Source organism: Rhinatrema bivittatum, chromosome 4, assembly GCF_901001135.1.
Source record: "Rhinatrema bivittatum chromosome 4, aRhiBiv1.1, whole genome shotgun sequence".
NCBI classification, from domain to species: domain Eukaryota; kingdom Metazoa; phylum Chordata; class Amphibia; order Gymnophiona; family Rhinatrematidae; genus Rhinatrema; species Rhinatrema bivittatum.
Window position 1 is genome coordinate 106,935,902 of NC_042618.1, and position 15,222 is coordinate 106,951,123.

The 15,222-nt window shown below is 43.5% G+C and overlaps 1 protein-coding gene across 1 annotated transcript in view; it reads right to left on the reverse strand.

Annotated features, from left to right (window-relative positions):
- Positions 1-14,103: 14,103 nt before the first annotated feature.
- Positions 14,104-15,222, reverse strand: part of GANC (glucosidase alpha, neutral C) — a 122,527-nt gene continuing 121,408 nt past the window's right edge. Inside the window, 1 exon segment of the mRNA XM_029598630.1 lies at positions 14,104-14,260. Within this exon segment, the coding sequence (XP_029454490.1) occupies positions 14,151-14,260 (110 nt within the window). The 3' untranslated portion in view covers positions 14,104-14,150.

Genomic DNA, 15,222 nt, shown 5'->3' on the forward strand with positions numbered 1-15,222 from the left:
CTTCTGCCGTCATTTCTATGTTTCTATGTTTCTATGTAGTAGATGGGTTCTCTCTGAATATCAATAAAGTCTTTGACAGTGTTCCATACAGAAGAGTGGTGAGCAAGCTAGCCAGTGTGCAAGCTGTTATAAAAATTATAAACTAGGTGAGAAATTGGCTCAGAAAGTGATAGCCAATAGAGATCACACTGGGGAAGGGATCATTGCTAGATCAAGCTCTCTTTATAAATGACATTGGGGAAGGATTAGAAAGGAAAGTGTGCCTGTTTGCAGACAATATGAAAACTGGCAACACTATAGACACGTCAGAGGAGGTAATTTAGATGAAAGATGATTTTTTAAAAATTTGGAAAAATGATCAAAGGTATGACAATTATGCTTTAAGCTAGAAAATGCTAAATTAAGAGCAAATACATTTATAGAAGCGTAGAACTAGCAATCATCAAATAGGAAAAAGATCTCGGGGGGGGGGGGGGTCATCAGCTCTGAGGACCTCAAGTTATCCAGTCAGTGTGACACAGTGGTTAGGAAAGTGAATAGTGTGTACTTGAGTACATAAACAGGCTGATACAGTACAGTGCGCTCCGGCAGAGTGCACTGTTCACCCGTGATTGGACGCGCGTTTTCGACGTGCTAGCATTACCCCTTATTCAGTAAGGGGTCGAAAACGCGCGTCCAACCCCCCCGAACCTAATAGCGCCCGCAACATGCAAATGCATGTTGATAGCCCTATTAGGTATTCCCACGCAATTCAGAAAGGAAAATGTGCAGCCAAGCCGCACAGGTAGGAGCTAATTTCTCCGGGCACCGGGAAAGTGCACAGAAAAGCAGTAAAAACTGCTTTTCTGTGCACCCTCCGACTTAATATCATGGCGATATTAAGTCGGAGGTCCCAAAAGTTACAAAAAGTTAAAAAAAAAAATTTTTTTTTGAAGTCGGCCCGCGGCTCGCGTATTGAAAACCGGATGCTCAATTTGGCGGCATCCGGTTTCCAAACCCATGGCTGTCAGCGGGCTCGAGAACCGACGCCGGCAAGATTGAGTGTCGGCTGTCAAACCCGCTGACAGCCGCCGCTCCTGTCCAAAAAGAGGCGCTAGGGATGTGCTAGTGTCCCTAGTGCCTCTTTTTACCTCTTTTTACCGTCGGGCCTAATTTCAATACTGAATCGCACGCACAGGAGAGTGGTCTGTGCACGCGCCGGGAGAACGGGCATTCGCCCGCTCTCCCACGGACTTTACTGTATCGGCCCGAAAGAGAGCTATCACTAGCAGAAAGCAGGAAGTAATATCACCTTTCTATGGGTCTCTGGTGAGAACTGTGTTCAAGTCTGGAGACTACGTCTCCAAAAGAGCATTGACAACTGATATAGGCAATTGAAGGGAGGGCCACCAAAATGATTCTTGGACTGCACTAGAAGCCATACACAGAGAAAACGAAGGAGCTATACTCTGGAAGGGATACATTCAAATATCTAGCAGGTCTCAATAAGGTACCAGAAGGAAGTATTTTCCATAGAACGATAAGTTCAAAGACAAGGGGTATGAAGCTGAAGGATGAGAAGCTCAAAAGGCATGTGATAAAATACTTTTTCACTGAAAGGGTGTTGGACACCTGTAACAAACTTCCAGGAGCAAAACAGTAGCAGAATTCATGCATGCATGGAATGGACACAAAAGAAACTTTAAGCACTAAAATGACTCCCCTCTCCTCCCACGCTTTCTCTTCTTGTTCATTTTTTACATCTTTAGTGCAAGAGTATCTCCTTTGCTGGACAACTAAGCCAAGCAAACTGCTGGGCGAGTTTAATACAGTAATCCTTGGCCTCTGGAATCAAAAAGGCAAGAATGTGAGATCAGACATTGAGAAACAGGAAATTGCTACAACTAAGTACATCTAAAACTTATCCCCAGGCATGAAAAAGAAATGACACTCAAATCGATCTAACTTTGGCAAACATAAACACGCACATGGTTTTGATGCACAGTGCACAAAAACAACAGCCGTTTCTATTCAGTGAATGTCCTGTCCAAACACACAAAATTTAACACCATAAAGCATGGCTTCATGTCACAATTAGTTTGTTGGGTTTTTTTGTTTTTTTGTTTTACTTTTTTTGGAATTTAAGGATGGGTTTTTCAAGCTGGGGATTTTTCTTTTTTCTTCGAAATGGTTGGTTGGTTGATTGGTTGTTGTAGGCCAGGGCTGTGGATTTTCAGGATATTGTTGCAAAAGGTTTGCCTCATGCATATTCATTGTGGATATCCTGAAAACAGGCTGTGTGGTCATCAGGACAGTTTGGGAAGCCCTGGGCTAAGTTCTTGGCTATCTACTCATGCCAGTAGTTTCCAGTCTTGGATTGGAATGGAGAGGGGAACTCAAGATACCGTGAATGATTTTCTATGTTTGGCAGGTTGCCCGACATTATGTCTTGGGCTCTTACCAGCAGGAGACACTGCTGCTGTTTGCCGCCCCCTAATAGCACCCTAGGTGACCGCCTAGTTTGCCTAGTGGACACACCAGTCCTGATGTGTACAAGCTTCAAAGTCAAAGTCCGAACATACTGTAACTTTCACTTGGAAAATTGGTACAAAGTCTGTAGGTTGAATACTCTTTAATGAAACAAATCTTGACTAAATATTGGTAAAAATAATAATAATAAGAATCTATGTTTGATTAATAAATAAAACTGTTATGGAAAATAAAACATCCAGTCTTGTGCAACACTGCATATGATTGTTCACTAATGGGCTGATATTCAGATGGATCTAGCCAGCTGAGGAACAGCTCAATCTGTTGGATGAAAATTTCACCCAGTACAGCTGCTAAATATAGTTAGAGGACAGGGTCAGGCCAAGGGAAACTGTTAGCTGGCTATCCCCAGGCACAGGAATTAAGCCTATTTTCAGCTGCAACATATCCCAAATACGCAAGCACCAAGACAAGATAACCCACCAAAGTACCACCAAATCTTCCATCCCTAGACCACAGGTAGATTATGTGATGGGATGAAATTTCAGCGGAGCTTGGACATGTCTACCTGAGTTAGAGTAACTCTGAGGAACTAATATCCAGAATGGCCTCTTCTGATCCACTCAACTTGTCCGTGGGATGATGTGATCAGTTGGCCATCTGTAGCTGCATCTCTCAATGGAGAACTACTCTATTTAGTTTGAAACAACTACTAAAAATAATTGCTAAAACAGTACCCATTCTATGTAATCCCTCTTAAGCTGTTAGTTACAGATTCTGTATTATACTTTTGTATTCTTAGTTTTATGGGGATTAAAGAGTGCAGTCTTGAAGTTTTGAGATAGTCCTTTCAGATTTTAAATAGTCACTAAATGATATCTTTGCCCTTTCTAAATTGTGCAATGCTTTCACTCTTTAAGTAATGTTTATAGTACTTGTATAGGATGGGAAATCTTTTGGCATGCCAGCTGCCCTCAGAAATTTTATGCTGGCAGCTTCTCTAAGCCCACTAATTCCTTTGGCAACCCTGTCATAACTCATGACCACATTATAGTCATCCTACAGGGAACTGAAATTCTCACGCATGATAAATTAGTTTTACATGATGACCTGGAAGTCAGTAAAAGTTTATTTGTGCATATACAGTATGAGCTGGATTTTAAAAAGCATTTACTCAAATAAAACTGGATTTTACTTGAGTGAACGCACTTTACTGGAGTAAGTGGGCTTTTGAAAATTCCTATGATAGTATGTTACATTTATCATACTTGAAAATTAGCTCCGTAACAAGTGACTTGTCTTGCAGTATATTATTGGGGTGCTTTAGAATAGCCAGTCTTATCCTTGTACCATGTTTCCCAAGTTCTTCTACATTATTTGCACCGTGAAAGAAACAATATTTGAAGTAGAAATTGCCATCAACTCTTATTTGCATTTACAGGATTTTTAAATACAAAATACATTTTTTAAAGTATATTAAATTATAAGTGGTGTTCAGCAATAGTACACAAAATATTCAGTTGCTGCTAAAACTATGTATTTTACCTCTCTGGTATGCATTGCAGTAGCTGAAGATTGGATCTTTTACAAACTTTTTCCGTCTCATAAAACATAATGGGAAGTATAACTTTTTTAACTGGTTTAGTCTCAACTTCTTGCAGTAACATAAGAAAGATTAGCATCCTATGAAGACATGTCAGTCTTCTCTTATAAGCTACAAGCCGTTAAGCCCGTCACAACGGGCTACATTACATTTTTGTTTTCGGTCCATTTTCGAACACAGCACCTTTCTACACTTTTTCTCCCTCATTCCCCCTTCCCCTCAAGTCACTCACCCCCTTCTCACCCCTCAGTCTTACTCACCCTCTGCCTCCCACTGCCTCCCTCCCCTCACTCTCAGTCACTCCCCACCCTCTTTCAATCCCATCCCTCACTCTCATCTCCTCCAATCCCCTCTCAGCTCATCCACAACCCCTTCCCTCTCCCGCAGCCCTCCTCCACAACTTTCTTACCCTTTCCACTTACTCACATCCCTCTGTCTCTCCCCTCCCCCTCATTCTCCCCCTTCCCTCTCCTCCCCCTCATTCTCCCCTTCCCTCTCCATTTCCTTTCCTCCCTCCCTTCCCCCACTCTCTCACCTCCTCCCTTCCCCCACTCTCTCTCACCTCCCCCACTCACTCTCACCTCTTTCCTTCCCTCCCCCCACTCACTCTCACCTCCTCCTTCCCCCCCACTCACTCTCACCTCCGCAAAAAAAAAAAAAATGTCCCTCCCCCCCACTCACTCTCACCCCCTCCCCCCCACTCACTCTCATCCCCTCCCCCCCACTCCCTCTACTCTCCCCCCTCCTTCCCTCCCTCCCACTCTCTCTCTCACCTCCCCCCCACTCTCTCTCACCTCCCCCCCACTCTCTCTCACCTCCCCCCCTCCTACTCCCTCCCTCTCCGCCGCTCCTCGTCGCCGATACTTCTTTTCGCCGCCGCCGATACTTCGCCGCTGCCGCCGCCGCCAATACTTCTCCGCTACCGCTGCCGCCGCCGCCGCCAATACTTCACCTCGCCGCCGCCATGTTTTTTAAGAGCTGACGCTCCTCTCTGACCGACGTGCTCGCCCGCACATGCGCGGTAGAGCTGCTCTCTACTGCGCATTTGCGGGCCGTCGGTCAGAGCCCATTTATAAGGTAGATGACTATGGAGCTGTCATAGTTTGGGCCCAAATTACAATATATTTACCTGATATTTCTGGGGCTTCATCTCCTAGTACCCTCTAATCTCTGCTGAGGTCTAGCAAGAATTTCTTGGAGAACCTGAGCTCTCTGGGAAGCTAGAATTCTCCGGTATACGTAGTATGAAACTTTTGAGGGAATTTCACTTTTTTCCCAAGCTATTTTTATCCCTCCTTACGTTTCTTTTCAGTTTGCCTCTGACTAAACAAGAGGAGTTTTTTTTATTATTCACATTAGACATTAAGGGGCAGATTTTAAAACCTTGCGCGAGCGCGTACTTTTGTTCGCGCAGCAGGCGCGAACAAAAGTACGCTGAATTTTATAAGATACGCACGTAGCCATGTATCTTATAAAATCCGGGGTCGGCGCGCACAAGGGGGTGCACATTTGTGCAACCTGCGCGCGCCGAGCCCAGTGCACGCTGCCTGTTCCCTCCGAGGCCGCTCCGATTTCGGAGCGGCCTCGGAGGGAACTTTCTTTCGCCCTCCCCCCACCTTCCCCTCCCTTCCCCTACCTAACCCACCCCCCCGGCCCTATCTAACCCCCCCCTTACCTTTGAAGGATTTACGCGCGCAGGGCTCTCGCGCGCTGGCGCGCCTATTTTGCATAGGCCGCCGGCGCGCGTAAAGCCCCGGGATGCACGTAAGTCCCGGGGCTTTTGAAAAGGGGCGGGAGGGGGCGTGTCCGGGGGCATGCCCCGGCATTTCGGGGGCGGACCCAGGGGCGTGGTCGAGGCCTCCGGACCATGCCCCTGGGACCGGAGGACGGAGCGGGGCTGCCGGCGACGTGCGCAAAGTTACGCCTGCTGAAAGCAGGCGTAACTTTGCCGACAAAGGTAAGGGGGGGGGGGGTTAGATAGGGCCAGGGGGGTGGGTTAGGTAGGGGAAGGGAGGGGAAGGTGGGGGGAGGGCGAAAGAAAGTTCCCTCCGAGGCCGCTCCGAAATCGGAGCGGCCTCGGAGGGAACAGGCAGCGTGCACTGGGCTCGGCGCGCGCAGGTTGCACAAATGTGCACCCCCTTGTGCGCGCCGACCCCGGATTTTATAAGATACACGGCTACGTGCGTATCTTATAAAATTCAGCGTACTTTTGTTCGCGCCTGCTGCGCGAACAAAAGTACGCGCTCGCGCAAGGTTTTAAAATCTGCCCCTTAATGTCTAATGTGAATAATAAAAGGATTTACGCGTGCGGCCCTTTTAAAGTCCGCCCCTAAGTTTTTATACTCAAATATCCTTCAAGATCAGGCTGTACATGTTGTTAGATGTACCCTGGAGCAAAACTTCACCTGTTTCAGGAGGCCGCTCCACTTTTTATGTGATTTGACACAGAATTACTTTCCATTTGATGGAGAATTCTATCAGCAGACAGTGATAGGGGCCATGAAGTCTTGTTGTAGGTGCTTTCCACTGCTGGAATAAGCATTGAACACTGACAGTCAGCAAAAAGAAATTCTTTGTTAGTAAGACATCTTGTAGAACAATACAGAATATCATAGCAGAGTACACGCAGAGCTCAAAGTTCAGAAGCTGTGTAGTAGATTTTATAAGTCACCTCCTTCAAACCCGTACATCAATGAGATAGTTCCTTTATTTGCAAGGCATGTTCTAACTCTTAATGATTCCCTCTCAAAGAAAATCAACCTAAACACTGGAGTTCCCCAAGAATCCACTCTTTCAGCGACGCTCTTTAACATCTATCTGCTCCCATTATGCCACTTCCTTTCAAATCTGAATCTAGCCCACTTCATCTATGCTGATGATATTCAAATAATAATCCCAATAAAAAAATCACTAGAAGAAACATACAAATTAACAGCCAATTACCTAAACAGCATAAAGGAAATACTAGCCAACCTAAAACTCATCCTCAACTTCGACAAGACTGAATTAATATAACTAGACAGAAAGAACAACTCTCCTCAAATACCACCGCTCAACCTCATGAACCAAAATTCGATCATATCTCCAATCAACCATGCCCACAACTTCAGAGTAATAATTGACAGAGAACTTTCATTCAGAAAGCATATATCAACAAAAATCAAAGATGGTTATCATAAACTACTTACACTCTGTCATCTAAAACCTTTTCTCTCCAACAATGACTTCAGATCAGACCTCCAATTACTAATTTTCTCCAACATAGACTACAGCAACTCTCTTCTTCTCAACTTACCTCTAAACACCATTCACCCACTTCAGATCCTGCAGAACGCAGCTGCAAGAATCCTCACAGGAGCAAAAAAGCATGACCACATCACCCCAACACTTATTTCACTTCATTGGCTACCAATAAGATACAGGATTGAAAACAAAGTCCTATCCAGCCTACATAAAATTATATATGAAGAACAAGAAAATTGGCTAAGCCCCTACATACAACTACATACTCCAAGCAGAAACCTTAGATCAGCAAATAAGGGACTCCTAAAAACACCACCAACGCACTCAAATCAACTCACCTCAACCCAAAAAAGAGCAATCTCCCTTGGTAACCCAAAACTTTGGAACTCCCTACCGACTAAGCTCAGAACTCAAGAAAACCTAAAAACCTTCAAAAAAGAGTTAAAAACGTGGTTGTTCAACAAAGCATACCAACTCACCCAATGAACAACACAATATCATCGTCCTCCAATCCAACCTCATGAATAAGTAAATGAAATTCATCACATCTAGGTTTTCATAAATAAGAAATGAAACAAAAAAACTGAACGAAATCCTTACATATGTTATCCCCTATGCTTAATAACAGTTTGTTCTTTGCATCCCTTGTTTAACCCCCCTTATCCCTGTAACCTTATTTTGCAAACCGTTATGATGGCGTTATTCTGACGTTTCTGAATGATGGTATATAAAACTCATTAAATAAATAAAATAAATAAATAAAATAACTCAGCTGTTCTCAACTGGTGTGGCACCAAGCACCGGCAGGTGTGTCGCACACATCCTGGTCTCCCGCTGCTCTTCCCTCCCTCTCCTCACCCCAGCAAGATGCACAGAATTCTTCAATGAACCCTGCTGCCGTTCCTGCCTGGGCTATCGACACATCCAAACCCAGAGAGGAACGGCAGCAGTGTTCGAGGAAGCCAGCACCAGCAACATGGCCTTTTCTTCTTCCCTCCCCTGCGGCCCCGGAAGAGGAAGTGACGTTTGCCAGGCACGCGGGAAGAAGAAAGGATCGCTCTTCTGCTGCTGCCGCTGCAGAAATTGTGTCCCAAAGCTCCCAAGACTCCTCCCGGCCCCGCAGCAGTAAGAAGGCAGCACTCAGCTGTGTGGTTGTGCTGTGAATAAAAGCAGCGCGGAGCAGTCAGCTGAGAATGTGGCCTTGGGGGTTTCCTGCCACGCAGCTGTTTGGGAAATCTATTGATTAGCTGCAGCAGTGAAGGTGGTTCGCTGCAGACCCGTGCTAAGCCCCTCACCTCTGATTTGAAGCAACTCCAACAAAGCCTCCGGCAGCATGCTGTTCCAAGGCCCCAGGATAGACCTTCCTGTAAACCTGGACAGCCTTTATAGGTCCCACAGCCGGGACTTCCGATGGCACTGGATGATGACGTGACATCCTCAAGGGGTATATAAGGAAGTTTCTTGCAACCAGCCAGCGCCTTAGCAACAGGTCTCCTGAGTAGCTTGCTCCTCGGTGCATGTTGCAAGTTTGTGTCTTCTGCCTCTGTCTTCCTGCCTCTGTTTCTGTGTTCCAGTCCTTGTGGTTTTGCCTTTTCCTGCTCCTGGCTACCTGCCCTTTGTCAGTCGGCTCCTCTTGGTTGTCTTCCTGGTTTCGATTCCGGTTCTGGATCAGACGTCTGCTTGCTCACTGCCTGCCTTGATCTTGGTCTGTCTTCTGGATTCCATTTGCCCGCTGCCTGCCCCAACCTCAGATTGCCTTCTGAATTCTGCTTGCTTGCTGCCTGCCATGACCTTGGACCACCTTTTGGACCCTGCCGCTTTCCGCCTGCCCTGACCTGCACTCTGAGCTGGACTCTCTCTTCTGCCATGGGCTGAGGAATGCCTAAGTCCTGCTGTCCATCTGCATCAAGTGCTCAACCTGCAGGAATGACAGCCAGTACAGGTGAAATGCTCTTTGGTTCCTCCCAGACACTTCTGCCCGTGGTCAGGATAGCCACACAGGTTTGCCCATGCAGACCTTTCTGCTACCTCTCCACACAGGGGTCATCACCAACAGTAGTCCAAGAGGGCTCCCAGATTGGCCGGAGGACTGACTCCCCAAAACTTGGGATTATGCCAGGTACTTGTAATCTGGATTGGCCACTACAGGAAACAGACTACTGGGCTTGATGATCCTTTGGTCTGACCCAGTATGGCAAGTCTCATGTTCTAAATAAATAAATAAATAAAATAATAATATAGGGTGTGCAGGGAAAAACAACCCTAAAACAAAATTACATTTTGTTTCTTGCATTTGTTTTTGTTTCCTTTAGCAGGCACTAAACATTGTAGTGCACGCTAAATGAAATAAAACTGAAATCAGACAGCCTATATTTCTATTTCGATTGTCTAGACAGACATGGAAGACTATTCTCTCTCCTTTTCTTGGATGTATATGAGAGAAACACATTTTAAGTTTGACTTTCATCTGCATAGATATTTTTATTTAAAAGCGAGGACCTGGATTTAGCAAGTTGATCTATAGAAAATCTATAGAGAGGAGCAGCTCATGTCATTATGACAGTCGTCATTTGAAACTCCTCAGAAATAATGTACTAGTTGGACACTTTTAGGATTGAGAGTATTATGTTCTTCTCCTTCTGAATTTAAGATCCAGGCAGATAAAATAGACATCCATTTCCCTCAAGAGGGATATCCATCAAGGATTATTTAAAAAGCCTTTCATCAGCAATTAGGACTATCTGTTATTGCCTACAAGTAAATCTCCTGATCGTGTGACTTATATTTTACCATTTTCTCATCAAGCAGGAAATGCTAAAATATTATCATCAAACATTGGTGCTCTGAGCAATATGATTGGTTTATCCAAGTGATCTACTTCCTGATGAGCTGTGGTCGCACCTATTGCTTCAGTGGACATTTCTTTGCTGGATGTACACAGATACCGACTGATATTTTCCCAACCCTGATAAGTATCCCTTTAAGATTATTTTTGCCACAGCCAGCATGGATTTTGGAACCAGGGTATGCAATTTCTTAATGACTCCATATTAAATAATGTAGTCGCCTTATATAAAGAAATAAAAAGCAGAAGAAATACTGCACCTTTTTATTAGTCCAACTTAAAATATTTGTGACCAGCTTTCAAAAATTATATTTCCTTTATGAAGCCAGTGCAAAGTTAATTAAAAATAATATTGCCTGAGTATACAAGTAACTTGCTAGTTAGATCATACCTTTAGAGAAAGGATCAAGAGAGAGGCTGGAGCTGCTTGGACATCATTCCACCCAGTTGCATACTTTCTGTACAAGCAACCTTCACAGTGTGAGGGCCCAAGAAAGAAGGAAGCCCGATGACCCACTGCCCCAGAACAGCTGACTGTGTGTGACCTGTGCCCCTGCATACAGTGTCAGCATGACCGAGGGCGCCAAAATCAGGGCCGTGGAGGTTTTGCAGGTGGCAGCAATAGGAAGAAAAATTAGCATAGGGCATGTGGACCAGCACAAGCTCACAGACCCTACAACAGCTCCAACCTCGCTTTCGCATGGATTTCCTGTTACCAATGAAACTCATGAGTGGGGCAGAGCTGCTGCAGGATATGTGAGCTTCATGATGGCTCAGGACCATGGGGGTAAGGTTAGAAGGGAGAAGATGCGGGAAGGGGACATGATGGAGGGGGGAGGAGATAGGAGGTCATGTAGTGGGGATAGAGCAAGAGGACTCAGGAAGTGGACATTGGGAGATAAGCCCTCCATGAAATTTTTGCTTGGAATTTGATCTTAAGTCACTGTTTCCACCTTTAACTAAAAACAACATAGAGGCTGGTGGCATCTTTATAGGGGAGGAGGAATAGCCTAGTGGTTCAAGTCCTGCTGTCGCTCCTTGTGACCTTGGGCAAGTCACTTTACCCTCCATTGCCTCAGGTACAAAACTTAGATTGTAAGCCCTCTGGGGATAGAGAAATACCTACAGTACCTGAATGTAAACCAGTGTGATATCTCAATTGAGATCAAATGTCAGTATATAAAAATAATAAATAAATATAATAGATTTACTGAGACATAATCTTTCAAGAACAATAGTCCAGTTTGACAGATGCATTTGACAAAATGAACTATTGTCCTTGAAAGCTCATATTTCAATAAACCTATTAAGTCTATAAGGTGCCACCATCCTCTGGTTCATTTTTGCCACTACAGACCAACATGGCTGCTCATCTGGAAGATTTATCACTCTTTATTAAGATCTGCTTGTTTGCTTTATGTATGAAGACTGATAAGGACCATGAAAAAGAAGAAACAATTTGTACTGATAATTAGAGATGTGAGGAAAATTTAAGGTCAAGCTCGAACCAGGTGAATTTCAGCCTGGTTTGAGATCACTGGGATTTTTGGTTTTGCTCAGATTTACTGGGGAAATTTATCAAAACTTCTCCAGTGAATCTGAGTAAAATTAAGGCAGAATTAATGCAGATTTGTGGGATTTCACACTAAATATGCCTGCAGATTTACGAATTTGGTGGCCGATGCAATAATATGCACTGACATTCAGCGCCCGCTTTCCTAACGCACCCCCAGGCACCCCTCCTGAGGCTGCCATGCAATATTTAAATTAGGGGTTGCAACAAATAGGAGGATGATGTACAGAAAAGCAGTTTTTTTTGCTTTTCTGTATTACTTTTAGGAGCTCCAGGCAGGTGTTAATTTCTGAGCGCAAAAATGTGCATCTTTTAGACACACTTTTTTTTTTTTGCATTCGGAGTGAATAGCTAAAAGCCTCATTCATATGCATTTTCATGTGATGAGCGCTATTGGTTTCACTCCACGTTGGAGCGCGCATTATGGAGGCGCTAATCCCCTTAGGAGTAGATATTAAAAAGAACGCGCGTGCGTCCATGTGCCAACCACTACCCGGCGTGCACACATGGATGCACGATTTATAACATGCATGTTATAAAATCCCAGTCAGCATGCGCAAGGGGGGTATAATTTTGCAAATTCGCGCAGCGATGCATCATCAGGCTTCCCCAGTACCCTCCCAGTCTGCTCCAATTAAGGGAACTTCCCAACCCCCTACCCTAGCCTCCCTTCCCCTTCCTCTATCCTACTCGCCCCCTATCCCTATCCCTAGCCTCCCCCATTTTTTAACTTACTTTTTTCTCCTGCAAAGGAGCAGGAGAAAGTTGTGCGCTCCGGCACCCTGCAGGCACACGATCCCTGATATGGTCTTTATCTCCACCACTTCCATGGGGATGTTGTTCCATGCGTCCATCACCCTTTCTTTAGATTATTCCTTAGTCTACTTTAATATTTAAGTGCATTATTTTCCTCTTTGAAGATTGACTAGGGCTGGGTACCTAAATTTAGGGGCATAAAAAGAGGGTATTATCCGGGCCGGGAATGAAATTTAGGTACTTAGTACTGATATTCAGTGCTCAGTGCCCCGCTTAAGCACCTACATTTAGACAAGGCCGAAAATTAGGCATCTCAGTTTTTAGGTTTCTAAGTTACATGAATTCTCTTCTTAAAAAATGTAGGCATCTAATTTTGTTTGGAATTTCACTAAACTTTAGGGTACCCAAAACAGAAGTGCCTTGATCAGCTGCTCAGCAGTCTTTGAATATCAGGCTGATCTTCAGAGTTTCTGAATATGGCAAAAATGAATTCACACCTTGACAATGGAAGCAGAGAGAGTGATAATCCAATGTACTGTGAGATTCTGCCTCATGACCTTGCTAAATCCTTTGGAAACAAAGAGCTGCTGTTGTATCCGAGGTCAGACAATTTATGAATATGAATACAAGACAGAGGGTGATTTTAAAAGATGTTTCCATAGGGAAGCACTGCATTACCCATGGAAATGTGTTTTTATAACATTACATGCCTGCTAAAAAATCAAATTTATTTTTACCCACATCCAGAGAAGCATTCCTCAGAGCAGGGATAGGGAGGGGTTCAAACTTACTCATATATTTTTAATTTAAAAAGTATGGGCCTGATTTTCAAAAGCATTTACATGCTTAAAACTGGGTTTACATGTGTAAATGTACTTTACCTGTGTAAGTGAGCTTTTGAAAATTGATACAATGTATGCCATTGAGTTGTCCATAGATTTTACCTGCATTAAGTGCACGTAAGACAGGTAAGTGTCTTTTGAAGATTGCTACGACAATATATTTAGATGTGTAACTCCTATGAAAAATTATCCTGTTTTCACATTCATTTTGCTAGGAAGTCTACCAACATATATTACCAGGTATAAATGTGTGCGGGTAGTTTTCCCAGGGTAACTTACAAAGCAAATCATGCAGAATTTCACTTTGAAAATTAGTGTAAAATCTGTGAGTAAAAATTACCTGCAGAATTTGCACTCTTTGAAAATGATCCCCCAAATGACAGTTTTTTATAGAATTCAGTAAGTGCTAAAATAAGTGCATTACTATTTTTTATTTTTATTTTTTTACTTTTTAGTTGTAATTTCCAAATTATAGAAACAGACACTTGATCACAGTAATAAAGGACAAAATGAAGAAAAATAAGCACAAAAAAGAAAAATAAGGAAACAGTTTAAAAACATAAGCCTTCAATTAGATAGGGCCAAGAATGAAAAACCATTGAGTATGGCAATTACATGTAAAGGGTAATCAGAATAAATTTACATCTGAAGCCAAAAAAAGTAACCTGTTTCTACACTTAAACCCACCTATAACAGCAGTTACTCAATACCCATCTAACTATTTAGAATCAAGAAAAAATGCGTAACTGTAACATGTGCATTACTTCTTTTGTTTCGCTGATGCAGAGCTTGTCCTGAGTGAAGGCCCTGCAGCTCTTCTTAAACCACATGGATCTTCCAGTCAGCGCCGACACCTAATGTCAGCTTTTCCAGTGTTAACACACAGGTCTTAGGGCTGTAGGCAAAAGTCACTTTTTTATCTTTTCTTCCTAAAAATTCAGTGAGATGATAAAAAAAAAAAATGTGTTTAGATACTCAAATTCTCATCCGGAAGTAAATGTATACTGCTGATTTTCTTAGTCATCCGGTCTTTTTCCTCATGTTACATTATGAATGGTTTCTGATGAATAAAGTGCTCTGAGTACAGGTTTTACTACTTGGCTATGGAGAATTAACGGTCAAACAAAACCTGTAGGCACTTCATAAAGACATTGGTTTCCCTACCAGTTACCAGATACAGCTCTTCTGTAGCTGCAAATTCTGTTGTCTGTCTACCCTCAACCTTCTCATCCCCTCTGCAAGCATGATCACACTCCTCACCTCCAGTCTTTTACTTTAAAACTTTACAGCTTAGAAAACAAACACACACCCTTGTATTTTACTTGCATGATCACACATCATCATACTTAGCTGATTCTGCCCTGACCTGATGAAGGGAGTAGATCTGTCAAAAGCTCGTCACAAATGTACTATGATAGTCCAATAAAATGTATCACCTACAACTTTATGTTGACCTTTATTTCCGCTAGGGATGGACATATTGTATCCTGGAAAGACTTTCTTCTTGGTCAGAGTATTTTCACATTTATAAAGGAAAACATCAGGAAAAATAAACCCGATACGCAGGAAAGCCGAAGGGCCTTTTTGGATGGGGGTGGGTGAGAACATGGATTGGTAACCTGCCTTTCCAAATGATGCTGAAAGCGGCTTACAATATTATAAATCAGGTATAATTCCCTCCACTAACATTCCTTGGAGAAGCCACTTCATCTCTTGTTGCCTAAGGTATCCACTTAGTAAGCTCTTTGGGGTGGGGAATTATTGTACCTGATTTCTATTTCAAATTTTGGGATACACAGTTGTGTGGCACTGCTAGTGCCATGCAATGATACCTGGTGTGTAACTGTGCAGCCTACATCTAAGTCACTGACTACCTCCTACATCAGAAATG